Below are 18289 nucleotides of genomic sequence, written 5' to 3' on the forward strand. Positions count from 1 at the left end.
AGTTGTTTCGCTTTCACAAGAAAACACACAGCGTCTGCACAATATGGCAGGGGCAGCAACAATACTAGAGTGAGAATCAAAGTTAGGCCTTCTTTCTTTACGTGAACATTTGGGTGGCGTTATGCAAAGTTGTAACTTTTATAAAGAATATCTCTTTGGATTTGAGACTTTAGTCTTTGCAACTTTACAGATCTTCTTTATGAACCAAGAGCTTGTAACACACCAAAGAGAAAGAGAAACTTAAAATGACATCACATGACCCCTTTAATATTAGTGCTTCCCTAATAATACTTTTGACAATTTAGGAACGACCAGAATAAACATGAGATTTTATATTTATTTCCATGTGTGTAAAACAGTTTTTCCACCTGTAACCAATACTCAAGTCATTATTTGTGAAAACATATGAAAACATTCTCTGTCCAGCCATTTATGAGAGTCTCATATAAACCTGCTAGGAATATAATTTACATTAAATACTCGAAAAAAATGCTTTGCTGTAAAACACCTGCCATTATTTCAACTTTTTAAGCATTTTATGGTCAAGAAACAGTGCTTCCTATATACCAATCCAATTACTTACAAGCAAGGTAATACTCTTGAGGACAACAATAAATATAATGGACCCTGAAGCCCCAAACAGGCAAATTTTTTGTCATAGCGCTTGTTTCTTTTCCTTCAGCTTCAAGCTTTCCATTTACGCAACACAATAATTACTGTCACTTTATATTCAGCAGACCTGTGCGCTATTTATATCCTCTCTTGATAGTAGCAATTAGATCGTAGGTTATATTTACCTTGTCGGTTTTGTCAAAACATTTCACCTTTAGCTGACTGTTTTGGATGGTTAGTAGGAAATGTTTTGGAGAACTCTGTCTTGTAAGTGTAGATTTTCAACTTACAGACCATAGTTTCTTTTATGAAGGCATTTAGGTCAAACAAAACCAATGAAGTGTAGAAACAAAACAATTCAGCATGAACATGTATATTATTTTAGAACTCAGGCACTTAAAAAGGGCAGCCAAAAGGAATGTGAATTAAACTGCAGTGAACATCAGACTACATCATAGAAATCCTATATAATTGGATCAGAAAATGGGACAGCAGAACATACGCCTGCTTCTCAAACATGGTAACAGTATGAAGGAAGTTCTGCATATGATAATGACCATAAAATTGGCAAGCCAGTAGATCAAACCAACCAATGTGTACTGACTGAAAATGAAAAACAAAAAAAGCTCTCACCAGATCATCAGTCATGTGGCCTAAAATATGTTTACATGCACACATTTTACGTGTTTATATTCTGATGTCAGAAATAAAGCTTGTGCTTCATCACCTGAGACTGACTCAAGTGTTAGTGACAGCACATAACATACAATTAATATATTGAAAATGCCTTTTAAATTACAACATAATTACAATCTGTATGTTATGAGCCTAAATTATAAGGGTAATGACAACTGACAGATCAAATATACCTGAGGTAAATTAAAAAAACTCAGGAGAAACAGTTTGTGAATACATGAGCAAAACCTAAATGTATTAAAATTAGTATTGGCACTCTTACATTTTTTTAAGTAAAAAAATAGCACTTGAAAGAAAAATATAATTTTATCTTTGGTCAGGTAAATAAACAGCAGCATCATGCTTTATCGAAAGAAACAAAAGTTGAAACTATTGACACATCCCACAGCAGAGTAATGTCATGAAACATGAAAACCATATTACAGAAAATATTAGTGCACCATTATCTCAAACTAAGCTACACTACATGTTGTTCAAATAGATACACAAGGTAAAAAAAAAAAATGTTAGGTGACATTCACAGAACTGAAGCTTCTTATGATCCAATAAAATAAAGTATAGGCTACAAGAAGCAAAGGACAAGTTGTGCAATAACATCATTTTTCCAAACTTCACTTATTTGAAACATGGATCTTCAACTCGAATAAAAGTCAGACAAGGCGAAGAGAGCAAACAGTTCCAGTGTTTTAGCAAGTGAACAACCAGTGTAAAGACTACAACCCGTGATTGCGTTACTGACAAACAAAAGATTAGACAAACACTCACCCGACACTGCAAGCGACGCGACGCGACGCACTCGAACGCTCTCGTTAGCGCAAAAACCTTCGGATGAATGCGTTGATTATTATGGGAGCATTCTAGTTTTGACGCGTCACGTCGGAATGTGATGTAGACAGACAATCCTGTCATTATGGATAACGAAACTAAACGATGAATTAGACTTCTTGTTTAAAATCCCTCTTAATTGCTTCACATTGAGACTGGCTTAAATTAAACTTATGATAACGTTGGAGGACAGCACGCTAAAAATATCGATTTATTCCTAAAACTTCATTCTTTTAAATGTAGCATACATATTCTCCTACCTTGAGTGGTGTCGTGGGTTTAAATGACAGAGTTTATTGGTAACACGCACTGCTGCTCCGGTGTCGTTTCTCTCTTGGATACATGGGCAGAGGAGCTCATACTGTCATCCTGAGGAGAACACCTGGAATAGAGCAGACTCATGCAGAACTGACACAAACACTTTTGCCATGGAGTTTACGTAACACTACCATCCGCTGTCTGTGGCGGTGTCACAAAACCTTAAACGCTGCCTACATAGACAGCATGGTTAGGTATCATGGTCAACTGAATTGACTCGCGACGCGCCTTTGATTCTCTAAAACATGTTGCACGCATCTATAATGGTCAAAATGCAGGTTAGGCACTCATCCATGATGTCTGTTATGCTGTCTAGGCAGGCAGCTGACTAGGTTTTGTGACACTTCCAGTGTGTTGACGTATGGCATGCTGGGACATCATGGAGTTTCTTAAAGGGCTATGGGCACATGTTGTGAAACATTAAAGCCCATAATTGACTTTAATTTCTGAGACAGAGTTTATAATAAGTGAATTTCTGAAGTCAGTTCCCTTCAACACCACACAGGTGTAGTTAATTAAACTGACTGAATACAGTTTATATGTATGTTTGACTAGTAGAAAGTATCAGAATAGATTGTCATAAACCATATTGTCTTTTTTCGAAGTGTTTTCATGCTTGAGCCTAGTTCTTATTGAATTAATAAAAAAATGTTTTGTGAATTGAACCATCCCTTCAAACAATTCCAAAAATGACATAATTTTTGAAACCGTGCTCAGATACATTCATTTATTTACTTGTTTCTTATATGTATATTATCACAAATGATCATTGCATGTTCAATGATCGGTGTACTCTACAAAAAAATATTTAATAATTTATAAGTATTTTTAACTCACAATTAATCTACTATAGTGTTATTTCTCACAATTAGGCATATGAATATTAAGTATAAGAAAATGAAGCACAGTTCTATCCTACAACTTGGAGTAGATAATATAGGATTAGAATTTATTTAGACCAAAGGAAAAAAAAATATATATATATATATATAAAAAAAAAAAAAATTGGTAATTGTTCACACCTGCTCAAAGCATAAACCAGGGGCTTAATGTAGAGACTATAAAAATAAATGTCGATGTTGTGTAAGATCTCGATTATTTTACATTTTAAGAATTAAAGAAATGTACTGATAAAAAAAATAGTGAACAGCTCTGAGGCATCTTATTCCAGAGAATAACAGGCTGTAATTTAGTGTTGTTACATTTATAACTAAAACTGTTCAAAATTGAAATTAAGCTGAAATAATATAAAATATAAATATTAGATGGAAAACATAAACATAAAATGAAAACGGGAAGTGTTGCCTTGGTAACTAATTGAAATAAAGTCAATTTTAGTTGAAGTATTAAAATTACTAACACTAAAACCAAAATAAATAAAAAAATAAAACATGAAAATAAAAGCTAGACAATTAACACAATTTCAAGCACAATAATAAAATAACGAAGTAATTTAAGCCATTTCTGAAAATAACTAATAAAAAAACAGAGAAACAACAAATCTGATACCATCAGATGAAAGGAAGATAATGTTTATTCTAAACAATCATTTACTTTAAATACATGAAGCGATTATTCAGTAAGGCAGGAATCTGAAAACCCAAAGGTATGATAGTCAGTACGACAGTTTATTTAAAAATGTGCTACTTCTTTAGAACCTTAAAATTAAACAAATCTTAAAATACAAAGAAATTAAAGAGAAAAAGAATATCTGAAAGACACACAATTCAATAAATATCCTCTATAAAGAGTTTATAGAGGACAATTATTGAATTGTGTGTCTTTTTTGTTCATATATGAAGATGTTAGTGTGGGAGAGATGACATGTAGAATAGCTTACACGGAGTGACCATATTCTTAGAAAAAAAGAAAAAACAGACAACTGCAAGTGTTTCCATCATCATAAGCATTTTTTTTCTTCAGGGAATTTGCACTTTACTGTTCAGCTATGTAAAATAAATCAACTGTGTGTCCTCATAAATGACTTTAATGTGAGGTTTCTGCATTTCTTACTATTGCATTCATTCTTATTTGTGAGACCACTTCAACATGTATTACAGAACAACATAGATATAACAGCATTTGACATGCAAAGAAAACACCATGATGTACTCTTGAAAATGATTAGCAATTACACTTCACATTAATAAAGGTGTTATAATTAGGATGCCAGATGAAAATGAAATATCTAGCCACAGCGACCCAGTCTGTGTAGGGTCAGACACTCATTCGTTAAAGTGCTGCTCTTATTTGAACAAGGCATTGAAGGCTCTGCCAATGACCATTCTTCTGACCTCACTGGTTCCAGCTCCAATCTCATAAAGTTTAGCATCTCTTAAGAAGCGCCCCATTGGGTAGTCATTAATGTAACCGTTTCCACCTGTGAACAGACGCAAGTGTGAGTCAACTAGAACTTGAGTCATAAGACCTGGGCTTATTGAATTAGCAGGACTTAATTTGCTGATGAATTAACACAATCCTCAATTGTTCAATTTTTGAACAGAACAGTCGCACTAAGCGTTTACCATCAATCAGCACACAAATGCTCAATTATCTCACGTTGCTTAGGACATTCAAAAAAAAACAAAGCATCTATGGCAACAGGTACAAGTTTGACTTGTTTTCCGTTTTATCCACCCAGTAACTCCATGCTGTGGTAAGAATGAATGAAGACAAAAGGTTTGACCCTGATCTCTGTCTAAGGTACATTGGGAGCTATTTCTTCTAGTTTTTGCTGTGCTAACTATTAGGCACTCACCCAGGCATTGAATTCCATCCAAGGCAACTTGAGTCGCGTTCTCAGCACAATAAAGGATTACCCCAGCACAGTCCTACAATAACATCACAAATCAATACTGCTACTACACACTCTGCAAGGACTGGATGCATCATTTCCAGACCCATATGTAACATTATAAAACAAAGCAATCAAGTCACAAAAACTGGGTAAAGAGCTCTTACCTTAGCACTGAAATGGCCTTTGTCACAAGCACGGGCAACGTTGTATAAATACTGTCGACACGAGTTAAGCCGTGTGTACATATCAGCCATTTTTCCTTGCATTAGCTAGTCAATGGGAAAAATCATTTTATTAATTTTATTTCCAAGGGAACAAATTGTGTAAAGTGACTAGAAGTTCAGATCATTTTACTGACTCAGACCTCTGAGTCTCGTTCGGCAAAATGAACAATCAAAATCTTTTTTTCGAGTCATTTCGCTCATTTTATCATATATAATTAAAATCTTACGTGTTACTTCCTATAACATGTCTACTAGTACTTACGCAAACGTTGATCACACTACAAACAATGCAAAACTATAATGCTATAATAATCAGAAAGGATGAATTCATTGTTTACCTGGGTCTTCAGTCTATGATTAGCTCACCTCACCTCTTAAATGACAAGTCTTCGGGTTTGAGTTAACCAATGCAGTCTGAGCTGGAAAGAGAACTGATACGTTCATCTCAATCCCATGATTCTTCAGGGTTTGATTCATTCATTCATCACGTGACAGACCCATAAGCTTTGACCATAGACTGGAGTTACCTTGGCAAAAAATCTGTGTGTATATTATTATTATTATGATTTTAAGTGTACTGCCTTAATGCTTTAATGTTTGTATTGTTTAATAATAATTATAAAAAAGTAGAACCTATAACCTATCGTTCATTCATTTGTCAAATGACAGCATTGGATCGAGGAATTAATTTACAAGATTCCTTACAAACGGGTGCATAGTTTATATAATATATAATAATATATAATAATTATTATCATAATCATCATCATTAAAAAAATTATTTACTCTTACAGTTACTGCATTTCTGGTCTTAAAATGTAGCTTTTTACTTTATAAATGTGTGGATTTCATGATGGTTATTTTCCATACACTGAATGTTGTAACAAAGGTAATAAAGAGTTGGTTGTTATTACGGTATTATTATTAAGTCTCTTTCAGGCTCAGACTGCATAGGATAAAAAGCTTATGGGTCTGTCACATGGTGAATGAATGACTCAAAAAACCAGATGACTCGATAGATGAACTAATCAATTATTTTTTGACCCAAAGAAGAAAGCTCAAAGAAGATTCAGTGCATGGCTGCAGAGAGACTTGACTTTGAGAGGCAGAATACTGCTTGCTAAGGCTTACATACTCTGCACTCTCTCTATATGTGGACAATAAATCTGTAAATCAGTTTAATTTTGTTTGGAAAAATTAAATCCATTATGTTAAGAAGTCTGTGGTAATGAACACATAAGAGTATGGTGGGTTGAATTTCCTTGATTTCTCTTCTTTGAACAGCACTTTCAAAATGTATTGGATTAGACAGCTTTTATGTAGTCCAAACTTAAATTTTATCTCCAATTAACTTTTTTCTAAATTAGGTGGTCTCCCTTTCCTATTGATCTGTAAATATGATATTGCTAGAATCCCCTACAATGTATCTAAATTTCATAAACAGGCTTACTTGCATGGTCATTCATTTTTAAGCACAATTTCTCCCCTCACCTGTATTTCATTTGGAACAATCAAGACATTTTATATAAGAGAAAATCTTTCTTTTTTAATAACTGGTTTGAGAAAAAACATTTAGATTGTTTCCCAGTTATTTAACTCAGAAGGTCTTATTTTAAGCTATGAAGAATTCTTATGTAAATAAACTTTTCCAGTAACTCCCAAAGAATTCTCCATTGTCATGGACGCAATTCCTAAAGGAGCTGTTATGCTTTTAAGGGACTCTGTTAGATCAACCATCACTTTATCTATTTCTTTAGACCCATTTGAAATCCCGGTAGGAAAACAGTTTTTTGTCACGTCTTTCAGTGCGTTACTATAAAATTAGATCGCTTTTTCAAAAGAAGCTTGTAACAACTCCATATGTGGTGTCTTATTGGAGGAATGTGGTTGATCATATTATTGATTGGAAAAAAGTATGGACTCTGTCTTTGGAATACATAATAACTAACAAGGTTAGAGAAATCTCATTCAAATTGTTACACAGATTTAATCCAGCTAAAGTGTTTTTGAAAAGGTTTAAGATATAGATACAAGCTGTTCTTTGTGTGGTTACCCTAATGAAACTGATATGCATATCTTTTGGGGTTTTCCTCATACACAGCTATTTTGGATTGAATTCTTTTATCATATCCATCGCAGTGTTCTTCATGGTTTCTCTCTGCTTTTTAAGAATGTACTGCTTCTTTAATATTCAAAAAGACAAAATTAATGAAAATTTTATTATTAGCTTATTTATTATTATTGTTACTTCTTGCAAAATTTCAATCATCAATCAATCATCAAAATCCTTTATTAAAAAATTGTTTTTAAAAAATAGGTTCAAAAGTATATCCAAACTATTTAATCTTTAAAAAATCTTAACGCTTTTAAGAAAAATTTGTTTAAAAAAAACAAATCAATTCTCTCTCTGGCTCAGACTGCATTGGTAATGCTTATGGGTCTGTCACGTGATGAATGAGCGACTGGAAAAACCCGAAGAATCAGAGATGAACTAATCAATTCTCTTCCCAGCTCAGACTGCATTGACTGAAACAGGTGAAACTAGACTAATTCCAGTACAGAACCTATAGAATTTTGCACATGCGCAACTGAACGAATCACTCCCCGAGACGACTCGTTCTTCCCGAGTCACATTAAAGATTCATTCAAAATGAACTAATCATTCAAGAATGACCCATCGCTAATTGTTTAATACCTTTTCAGAACTTTACATAAAGACATGCATAAAACTGTGTATAAACACTACTTTTTAAAAGTTTAAAAAAGGAAAGGAGTGTCCTTTTATCAAAAATAATATTACAACTAAAACAATAACAGTTATCAGTAATCATTTTTCAAAATGTAATTTATTTATTCCTGTGATTGCAAAACTGAATTCTTCACTGTCACTTTTGATCAATCCTTGATGAATAAAAGTATTCATTTCTTTCACGAGACCTTATACTTCCGAAGCATAATGATAGATAGTAGTAGTAATAATATGGTACTTTTTACACGGGTTAATATCACCAGATATTTTTCAAAGTATGTGGTCATATACAGTACAGTGCAAAAGTCTTAGGCCACTAGTTTTTTCACCAACAGAAAATGGTTTTAAGTCAGTTATTTCTATGTTTTGCTGTAGTGTGTCAGTAGGAAATATCAGTTTACATTTCCAAACATTATTTTTGCCATGAAATATAATTATCCAGTGAGATTTTTGTTTACACAAGGAGTCTGACAACATTCTGAGACCTGATCTCATCATCATCATCATCATCATCATCATCATCATCATCATCAGTCTGTCTGGAGTGACTTGAAGAAACAGAACAACCTGAGACAGATTCAATCCAGAAGAACTGTGGCAATGTCTCCAAGATGCTTCAAGAAACCTCCAAAGCTACAGTACTGTGCAAAGTTTTAAGCACTTGTGTAAAAATACTGTAAAGTGAGGATGCCGTCAAAAATAATGCAACAAATAGATTTTATTAAATTGCCACAGTTCTTCTGGATTGAGTCTGGCTCAGTTTGTTCTGTTTCTTCAAGTCACTCCAGAGAGACTGGATGATGATTACTGAGCACTGGCTGTTGTCAGACTCCTTGTGCAAACAAGAATCACACTGGATAATTACAATTAATGGCAAAAATAATGTTTGGAAATGTAAACTGATATTTCCTAGTGACACGCTACAACAAAAGATAGAAAACCATTTTTGCTGGTGAAAATGCTAGTGGGCTAAGACTTTGCACAGTACTGTATATTACTGTTAAGTATGTTTCTTTGCAAAATTAAGATGCAAATTATATTTTCTGAAATGTATGATGTCCCTTTCCTAAACAGGGTTATTAAAAATTAGTGGTGGGCATAAATATTTTTTAAAATCTAAATTAATCTCACTGTAATCTTGGAATTAATCTAGATTAATCTAGATTAAAATGGCTCATTTGAATTCTGCCGAGGGCAATATGTGTGCTACCCAAATAAAATAATGACTAAAAGGAAGTCTTTGAAAATGGGTTTCTCAAGCCAGGTGGTGCATTAGACCAGGGGCTCATCTCCTGTTTCCAAAATGCATCACAAACTGCTTGAGAAAGCTGTAAACTAATTCCATATTGCACAAGGTGCAAACAACCTTACGCCTGTTACACACATACTCCGTCTTCAGTGCGTATGAGTTTCATATTTTTTTATGCACCCATGTTAACGGATTCCAGCGTTCACATGGTTGCGGTCCGTCAGTGCATTCCAGGAGCGATCGTTTACATAGCGAGTAGCGGACTGGTATACATCCGCGCTAAAATATCAAGGTGAAAGTTATCATAGCTCGTCTAGTATAGACCCAGCTCCCAACCCAATTTTGAGAATAGATTAACGGCAATATTTTTTTTATCGCCCAATAAGAGTCTCACGTTAACGCAGCACGTTAACGCCGATAACGGCCCACCACTATTAAAAATATAAAATTATAATAAATAATAATAAAATTACATCTTCAATCACATTGATAGACCCCCCTCCCATTTATTTTAGTTTTTAGAAATATTAGCTACAAATGAATACTATGTCCATGGACATTTTGAGCTTCAGTTAACATATTAGCTCACAAATATTTAGTCTGGCTGTTGAAGAGATTTTGGTATATTTAAACTTACATCTTTTGAAAATACTATATTCAAATCACTTCTGGTATATTTTATGCCAACAGGCTGGACATGTTAAGCTTTGGCAAAGCAAGTTAGCAAACTCAGATGAAGAAAATCAATCAATTGACAAGTCACCAAAATTTCAGTTGTCCTGACGTCAATAAAGGGGATGGCCTTTTCTTAAAGGGGCGGATTCCCCAATGAGACAGGGTGGAAAACCATTCAAGGGACATGGATAATTTTTTATTTTTATTAAATAAAAATAACGTTTTTATTACCAATAATCAAAACACTTAAAAACGGAGTAATCTCTTATTTAAAATACTGAATATAGTAAATAAAAAACAAATACAGAACGAAGTTAAAAAAATGGTAGGTGTCACTTTAGAATATGTTTTTTAACGTGTGGGTTAATACCACTGTAGGGTGCCTTTTGGTGTCCTGTACATAAATTACTCATTTGCCATGATAACTTAACATAAAAATGACTATGAAAGGGTGTGTTATTAAATAAGGCTAAGTTTTATTATTTATAACAAAAGCATTACTTGGCTCTTTAAATACTTTTTTTTTTATTTTGTTTAATTTTGTGTAAGAGGATGCATGTTATTTTGATATGTCGATGCACTGCTCATTAAATGTGAGAGTAGAATATTGTCAAATCAAAAAATGTGAAGAAAAAATGCTCCTATTAAGATTTTTTTTTAAATATACTATACAAGGATTTGTTTTGTTGTTCAACATGTTTTATGTTGGTCTACTTATAGATTAAATTACTGTTCTGTTTGCCAACAAACATTCTGCAAAGGTATTTCCTGGTTCATTTATTTATTTATTTGTGCATTTTTTAACATATTCTTTTATATGAAATGTTTCCCAGGCTTTAAAAGTGTTGCACTATATGTGTGCTCATCATCCTGTTACATGTCCAACAAGTTAAAGAGTGAAAAGCATACCTGGAAGTGACCGATTTTCTGTCCAAAGGCTTCACGAACATGTAGGTAAGGAATCGCATTGTCAAGAACAGCTTGCATGATGCTGAGGGAATGCAGAAAGTGGTCATAAATAACTATCTGACAACTGACAATTTCTATGCAAGCTACTGAAAACAGACAATTACCCGACAGGTCCAGCCGACAAGACGAGTCTCTCTAGGTCCAGGCCACTCATCAAAACATAAACTCCTTTATTTAACGGGCCCAATATGTTTTCCTCTGAAAGCACGACAGACCATCTTAATCTGTTGTTTGGACCGCCAACATATTCAGACTCACAAATATGCATAATAGACTTGACACACCAGGGACCTTGCAGTCTTCAAAGATGAGTTCACAGGTGTTAGATCCTCTCATTCCCAGTTTATCCAGCTTCTGCGCTGTGCTAAATCCTGGCATGCCCTTCAAGAACACAAGCACAATGACTATGAAATGCTTATCTATTGAAGCTGCTGCCTTCCTGATCAACAGACTGAAAAATGAATCATCATCTCTTACCTTCTCTACAATGAAAGCAGTGATGCCACGGGCTGCTGCCTCTGGGTCTGTTTTAGCATACACAATCAGAACATCTGCGTCCGGTCCATTCGTAATCCAGAACTTATTACCGTTCAACATGTAATGATCCCCTTAAAGATGACAGATCAAAGGTTATAATACAGCCAAACATGCGTTGGAATGGTTTGTATGGTTAGCAATACTTATTTAGCCCTTGAGATGCCTCAAGTACACCACCTAATATACATTTTTAATTTAGACATTAAGATATATCCCTTACATATTCATGCATAAATCAGCGAATAAACATCCATTCAAGTTTGGGGTCTGCTCGGTCCATTGGGGACCAAATGTTTTTACTGTCACTTTGTCATTTTTAATCGCATTCTTTTTGAACAAAAGTATTAATCTTTTTACAAATAAAATCTTACTGATCTCAAACTTCTGAACTGTACTGTAAACAAAAGGACAACACATCTGACAAATCAGGCAACATATATGCTGTAGCATGCATGTATATCTAACCAGTTCTGACAAGTCCATGATGCTTATTATAGTGATACCAGAAGGCCAGTCACCTTGTTTTTTCGCTGTCAGTTTCATGGACACCACATCCGAGCCAGAGTTGGGCTCACTCATGGCCAAGGCACCCACATACTCCCCTGTCATCAACTAAAGCACAAACATATGCATAATTGTGAAAAACAACTGAACCCCAAAAATCCATGAATAACCTAAATACATTTAATTATTCTGCATATACAAAATTGATTTTCCCTAATGCATCATGTTATGGGGTCAGTTTTAAAAAGCTAGCTTATTAGAAAATGTAACAGACAGCAGTTTTGCTCTGCTGAATGAATAAATGTTTTGACTCAAACCTTTGGCATGTACTTCTCTTTCTGTTTCTGGTTTGCATGTCGAACCATCTGATTTACACACAGGTTGGAGTGCGCGCCGTAGCTGAGAGCAATAGCTGCTGACACACGGGAGATCTCCTCCATAACAATCACATGATCAAGGTAGCCCAATCCTGTTCCCCCGTACTCCACTGCACACGTGGATAAAAACATCACAGGAGAATCCCATCAGACCGAGCTCAATACTGTATCAACAACAGTTAGCTCATAAACGATGGTTTTTGAAAACAGCCTGTAAATGGTCCAACCTGGAGCAGTCACTCCAAGCAGTCCAAGCTCACCCATCTCCTTCCAAAAGTCCTAGTTTTAAAAACAGATCAAATTTGTTAGGATTCATTACTCAGGATTATTACAGAGAGAGTCCTGAGATAATGTCATGTACGGAGGTTCGGGAACTCACCCTCATGCGGGGAAACTCGTTTGTCTTGTCAATCTCATCAGCGTAGGGAGCGAGTTTCTCCTGGCAGAATCTCTGGACTGTCTGTCTGAGCTGGTGTTCAAAACAAAGATGTATGATAAACACAGGGCAGACTGTCCACAAATGACATGAGCTGCCAAAAACCTCAACAAAACAATTCCATGATGCTAAATGTATACTTTTGTAGACCCTAGCAAAAAAAGAAAAAATACAGTGGCAGGAACAGCATGGTATAGTAATGGATTCAATAAAAAATGTCTGCATGCATTAAGATATTCTCACGGTGCTTCAAAGATTATCAAAACCCCCACCTTTTGTCCTGAGTAGACATGTGCAGGTATTCAGTAATGCAATATATCACGGTAATTAATATGCACGATATTGTTATCATGGGCACTTCTAAATACTGTGAATATGTTACAAATTATTCAGAATTTGGAATACATTTTAAGAATACTATTCCCATCAACTTGGCAAAATGCTCAAGCACATGGAGGAACACGTGAGAGACCCCTGAATGAAAGCACATTCACTCTCTGACAGCAGAGGGCGCTAAACTGCAGGAAAAAAGCAGCTTTTACTCTGGAAAGCTCATAAATAAAGCAGTTGCACCGCTTTCTAAAACATATTTAAATATCCATTCAAATTTGTGTATTTGCTATTGTGTTCATCACAGCGCCAAATACTTAAATATTTAGACTTAATAGGCTATTTCTTTTCAATTTTTTTTATTATTTTAATCTGGCCTACAACATGCCTTAGAGTTTTGATTCTTTATTGTTAATTCTCTCTTTACATTAGGGCTTCATTAGTTAACATTAGTTATTTCATTAGTCAACATAAACTGCCAATGAAAAATTCTATTGAACATTCATTAATTTTAGGTATTCCAATATTTAATAACTTGTTAAAATCGAAAGTGTTATTTAATGAGCTGACATGAACTAAGACTTGTATTTTTTTTTTTTTACCAAGATTACTAGTTCTGTAGCAAATGTAGCTATTGCTCATTGTGAATGTAATACATTAGCTAAGGTTAACTAATGAGGTCTTATTGTAAAGTGATACCTATGGGTCTTTATACAATGGCTACAGAAAGTATTCAGACCGCCTTAAATTTTTCACTCTTTGTTATATTGCAGCCATTTGCTTAAATCATTCAAGTTCATTTTGTTTTCCTCATTTCCTCAATCCCCATATTGACAGAAAAACACAGAATTGTTGACATTTTTGCAGATTTATTAAAAAAGAAAAACTGAAACATCACATGGTCCTAAGTATTCAGACCCTTTACTGTGACACTCATATATTTAACTCGGGTGCTGTCCATTTCTTCTGATCATCCTTGTGATGGTTCTACACCTTCATTTGAGTCCAGCTGTGTTTGATTATACTGAATGGACTTGATTGGAAAGCCACACACCTGTCTATATAAGACCTTACAGCTCACAGTGCATGTCAGAGCAAATGAGAATCATGAGGTCAAAGGAACTGCCTGAAGAGCTCAGAGACAGAATTGTGACAAGGCACAGATCTGGCCAAGGTTATAAAAACATTTTTGCTGCACTTAAGGTTCCTAAGAGCACAGTGGCCTCCATAATCCTTAAATGGAAGATGTTTGGGACGACCGGAACCCTTCCTAGAGCTCGCCATCCGGCCAAACTGAGCTATCGGGGGAGAAGAGCCTTGGTGAGAGAGGTAAAGAAGAACCCAAAGATCACTGTGGCTGAGCTCCAGAGATGCAGTCGGGATAGGGAAGAAAGTTGAAGAAAGTCAACCATCACTGCAGCCCTCCACCAGTCAGGGCTTTATGGCAGAGTGGCCCGATGGAAGCCTCTCCTCAGTGCAAGACACATGAAAGCCTGCATGGAGTTTGCTAAAAAACACCTGAAGTATTCTCTGGTCTGATGAGACAAAGATAGAACTTTTTGCCTTGATCCTAAGCGGTATTGGTGGAGAAAACCAGGCACTGCTCATCACCGGTCCAATATAGTCCCAACAGCGAAGCATGGTGGTGGCAGCATCATTCTGTGGGGGTGTTTTTCAGCTGCAGGGGCAGAACAACTGGTTGCACTCGAGGGAAAGATTAATGCGGCCAAGTACAGGGATATCCTGGACGAAAACCTTCTCCAGAGTGCTCAGGACCTCAGACTGGGCTGAAGGTTCACCTTCCAACAAGACAATGACCCTAAGCACACAGCTAAAATAACTTCAAAAAGTGGCTTCAAAACAACTGTGATTGTTCTTCAATGGCCCAACCAGAGCCCTGACTTGAACCCAATTGAGCATCTCTGGAGAGACCTGAAAATGGCTGTCCACCAACGTTTACCATCCAACCTGACAGAACTGGAGAGGATCTGCAAGGAGGAATGGCAGAGGATCCCCAAATCCAGGTGTGAAAAACTTGTTGCATCTTTCCCAAAAAGACTCATGGCTGTATTAGATCTAAACGGTGCTTCTACTAAATACTGAGCAAGGGGTCTGAATACTTTGGACCATGTGATATTTCAGTTTTTCTGTCAATAGGGGGTGATATATGTGTATGTATGTATGTATATATATATATATATATATATATATATATATATATATATATATATATATATATATATATATATACATACATACATACACATATATATATATATATATTAGTACAAAAAATAACAATAACGATAAATAACTTAATCTATTTCAATGTATTTTAAAATGGATGTAAAGCTGATTTTTTTAAATCATTACTCCAGTATTCAGTCTCGCATGATCCTTTAGAAATCATTTTAATATGCTGATTTGCTGCTTAAGAAACAGTTCTTATTACAATGTAGAAAACGGATCTTGATAAACAAAGTTCAAAAGAACAGAATTTATTTAAAATAATTTTTTTTTGTAACATAATTATTTATTTCACCATTGCTGAATATATATATATATATATATATATATAGTAAAAGTAAAGGTAAAGTGTATATATATAATATACAGTTAAGAAATGTGAAGGTTAGTATCGATAATAAACTTTTGTTTAGCATAAATAAATTGGTTATTTAAATACACATTTAACTTGGACACCATTAAACAAAACTGAATTGTATCATTAATTTATATTGGGCTGAGAAGGACATTTGCCTCCTCATTTCAGAAGAGCACCACACAACACTGATTCATGTCCAAAACACTACGAGAGTACCATGTCCAAACTTACGCAATGCAGATTTCTGTAAGTTATATTATGACTTTCTATTGCGCTTCTAGGAAAGCAAATAAAGGGTTTATAAAATGATCCTGTCCAATCAAAAAGCGCCGTCCGTTCACGCCCACGAAGCACAGACAGTATGTCCGCAAGTCATATACTAAAATCCCAAAAATATATAAGGCTTTTAATTTAACTTCTAACTGTACTTACATCTTTCAATTTCAAGGTTGGATCTATATTTCATGTGTGATTTTTTTCTTTTTAAAATATATATATCAGGAGCACGACTGCTGTGTTAGAGTTTCAGTGTAAATGATGGTCTGAGTTGAATTTAATTTAATATAAGTACATTTTATTGATGAATAAAAAAAAAATGCTTGGCAACAAAATAAATAGTCTTAAGTTCCTAAAATTGTGTCAAAGGTCATCATGTATGCTAGCTGACTAACACTTGAACCATACTGAAGAATCGGTGACATCTGACGAGCTCTGGCTCCAGGTTTAGTGAGCAGGTGTGTGATACCTGGATCTGCTCCTCGGTCAGACCGTTCACGATGTCGTCCAGGGCAACAGCTCCAGCGCATCCGCGACGAGAAACACTGACATGGGCCACTCTTTGACAGAGACGCAATGCTCTTCGGACAGCCAACATTTTGGGAATTGTTGCAATTGCAGAATAAAGGCAGAACAAACTGGGAAAAAAAAAACTGTTGAGTTGATTATGCAAGCACTTGGACAGGTAAAAGGTGCAGGGAAACAATCCTGAACTTCACTCAAATGCTCTTGCGCTGTCCTTCTCTTTTGCTTTGTGCGTGACCTCTACCTGCCGCTAGAGCTTTACTGCCACCTACTGCGAGGAGTACAAACTACAGCACAGCCATCACGAAACGCTGTGAAAGACAATAGTCACAACTCTTCACTGGTTAACTGTAAGTTACCTTAACATATTCGGTAAAAAATTATTGAAAAATATGTCAGAACAGATGAAATAATATTTTATAATCCTTAACAGAAAATATCTCAGTTTGTTAAAAAACTACAGCTTACATGTGATTTTACTTTAAAATGTTTTCTAGTTCATGAAACTGGTTTAGAATTAAAATATAACAATTATTTTAAATTTTACAGAAAAAAGTATATTTAATTAATCATCGTGTTTAAGGGCAAGATATTGTTGACTATAATGTTTTAGAAGAAAATAAAAAAACGTATGCATTAATTAAAATGCCCATTCCAAGAACTGTCTGCTTTTTTTTGTTATTGGTTATGTACTATCGAATGTTTTGTGTTATTTAGTATTTCATTATTTTAGTGCCATATGTTACGTGTTTTGCTTTTGTATGACCACAGTTACTGGAAAATGTTAAGTCATCATGTGACCTTTAATGCATCAGCTTTATTATCAGCAGGCCACATTTTATAATAACAACCAGATTCTATAGCTCCAATAGTTTGTAGCTTATATAATTTAGTGGCATAGAGTTTCCATACAGTCACCAAAATGATTGTTTCACTGTATGTCCAGTAAACGTCTGACAACCACAACATGTATGAATTAATTGCAGCATTAAAAAAATCGTAAACTATGAGAATCAGATATTTTAGGTAGGTAAAGGTCCGTTTTTGACATTTGAATACCCTTATTAACATTAATCTGTTGAACAATAGATATATAGGCTAATCCTTTGTAATAAACTAAACGATGCTTTCTTACACTGATTTATATATAGGCTATCTCAACATATATTGAATGAAATCTAGTAATAAATGACTTTAAATAACTTTACCTTTACTTTTACTAGTATATTTGTAACAGTCTACAGTCCTTGTTATTTTGAGAAGGTTATAAACAGCAGTATGGTCGAATACTGCACTGAATAAGGAAATGCGCTATCAAGCAAAAGTCAAACAAATTAAAAGTCAGGAAGAGAGGGGAAACGTCTCAAATGCGGAAGATGTGTGTTCACTCAACTCGAGCGTTGGTTGTTTACAGGGGCTCCCTGTCTCTGAGTGCACGTCCACGGACTTGCGCTGAACCAAACAACGCTGTCTGGATGGAGCTCGTTTGTTACGTAACTTACTAGAAATAAAGTAGCATATCTGACCCGCTGGATTCATTTCAACCCCTCACTATCGCAGCGTGTGGCCCCTCGGACAGAGGTGG

The 18289-nt window shown here is 35.1% G+C and overlaps 1 protein-coding gene across 2 annotated transcripts; it reads right to left on the reverse strand.

Moving 5' to 3' along the window:
* Positions 1-4123: 4123 nt before the first annotated feature.
* Positions 4124-18263, reverse strand: LOC113082605 (isovaleryl-CoA dehydrogenase, mitochondrial-like). 2 transcript variants are annotated; one of them, XM_026254183.1, is made up of 13 exons: positions 18098-18263; positions 16649-16817; positions 12912-13001; positions 12760-12811; positions 12473-12642; positions 12170-12263; positions 11592-11722; positions 11399-11495; positions 11219-11312; positions 11055-11136; positions 5413-5517; positions 5210-5282; positions 4124-4831 (listed from the first exon to the last, which is right to left on the reverse strand). In XM_026254183.1, the coding sequence occupies exons 1-13, from the start codon at positions 18241-18243 to the stop codon at positions 4698-4700; spliced, it is 1437 nt and encodes a 478-aa protein (XP_026109968.1). In that variant the 5' UTR covers positions 18244-18263; the 3' UTR covers positions 4124-4697. The 2 variants fall into 2 exon arrangements, with proteins under 2 accessions (XP_026109968.1, XP_026109969.1); XM_026254184.1 differs by lacking the exon at positions 18098-18263 and having other exon boundaries at positions 16649-16958.
* Positions 18264-18289: the final 26 nt, after the last annotated feature.

The sequence above is a fragment of the Carassius auratus genome, unplaced genomic scaffold (genome assembly GCF_003368295.1).
Source record: "Carassius auratus strain Wakin unplaced genomic scaffold, ASM336829v1 scaf_tig00036602, whole genome shotgun sequence".
In the NCBI taxonomy this organism is placed as follows: domain Eukaryota; kingdom Metazoa; phylum Chordata; class Actinopteri; order Cypriniformes; family Cyprinidae; genus Carassius; species Carassius auratus.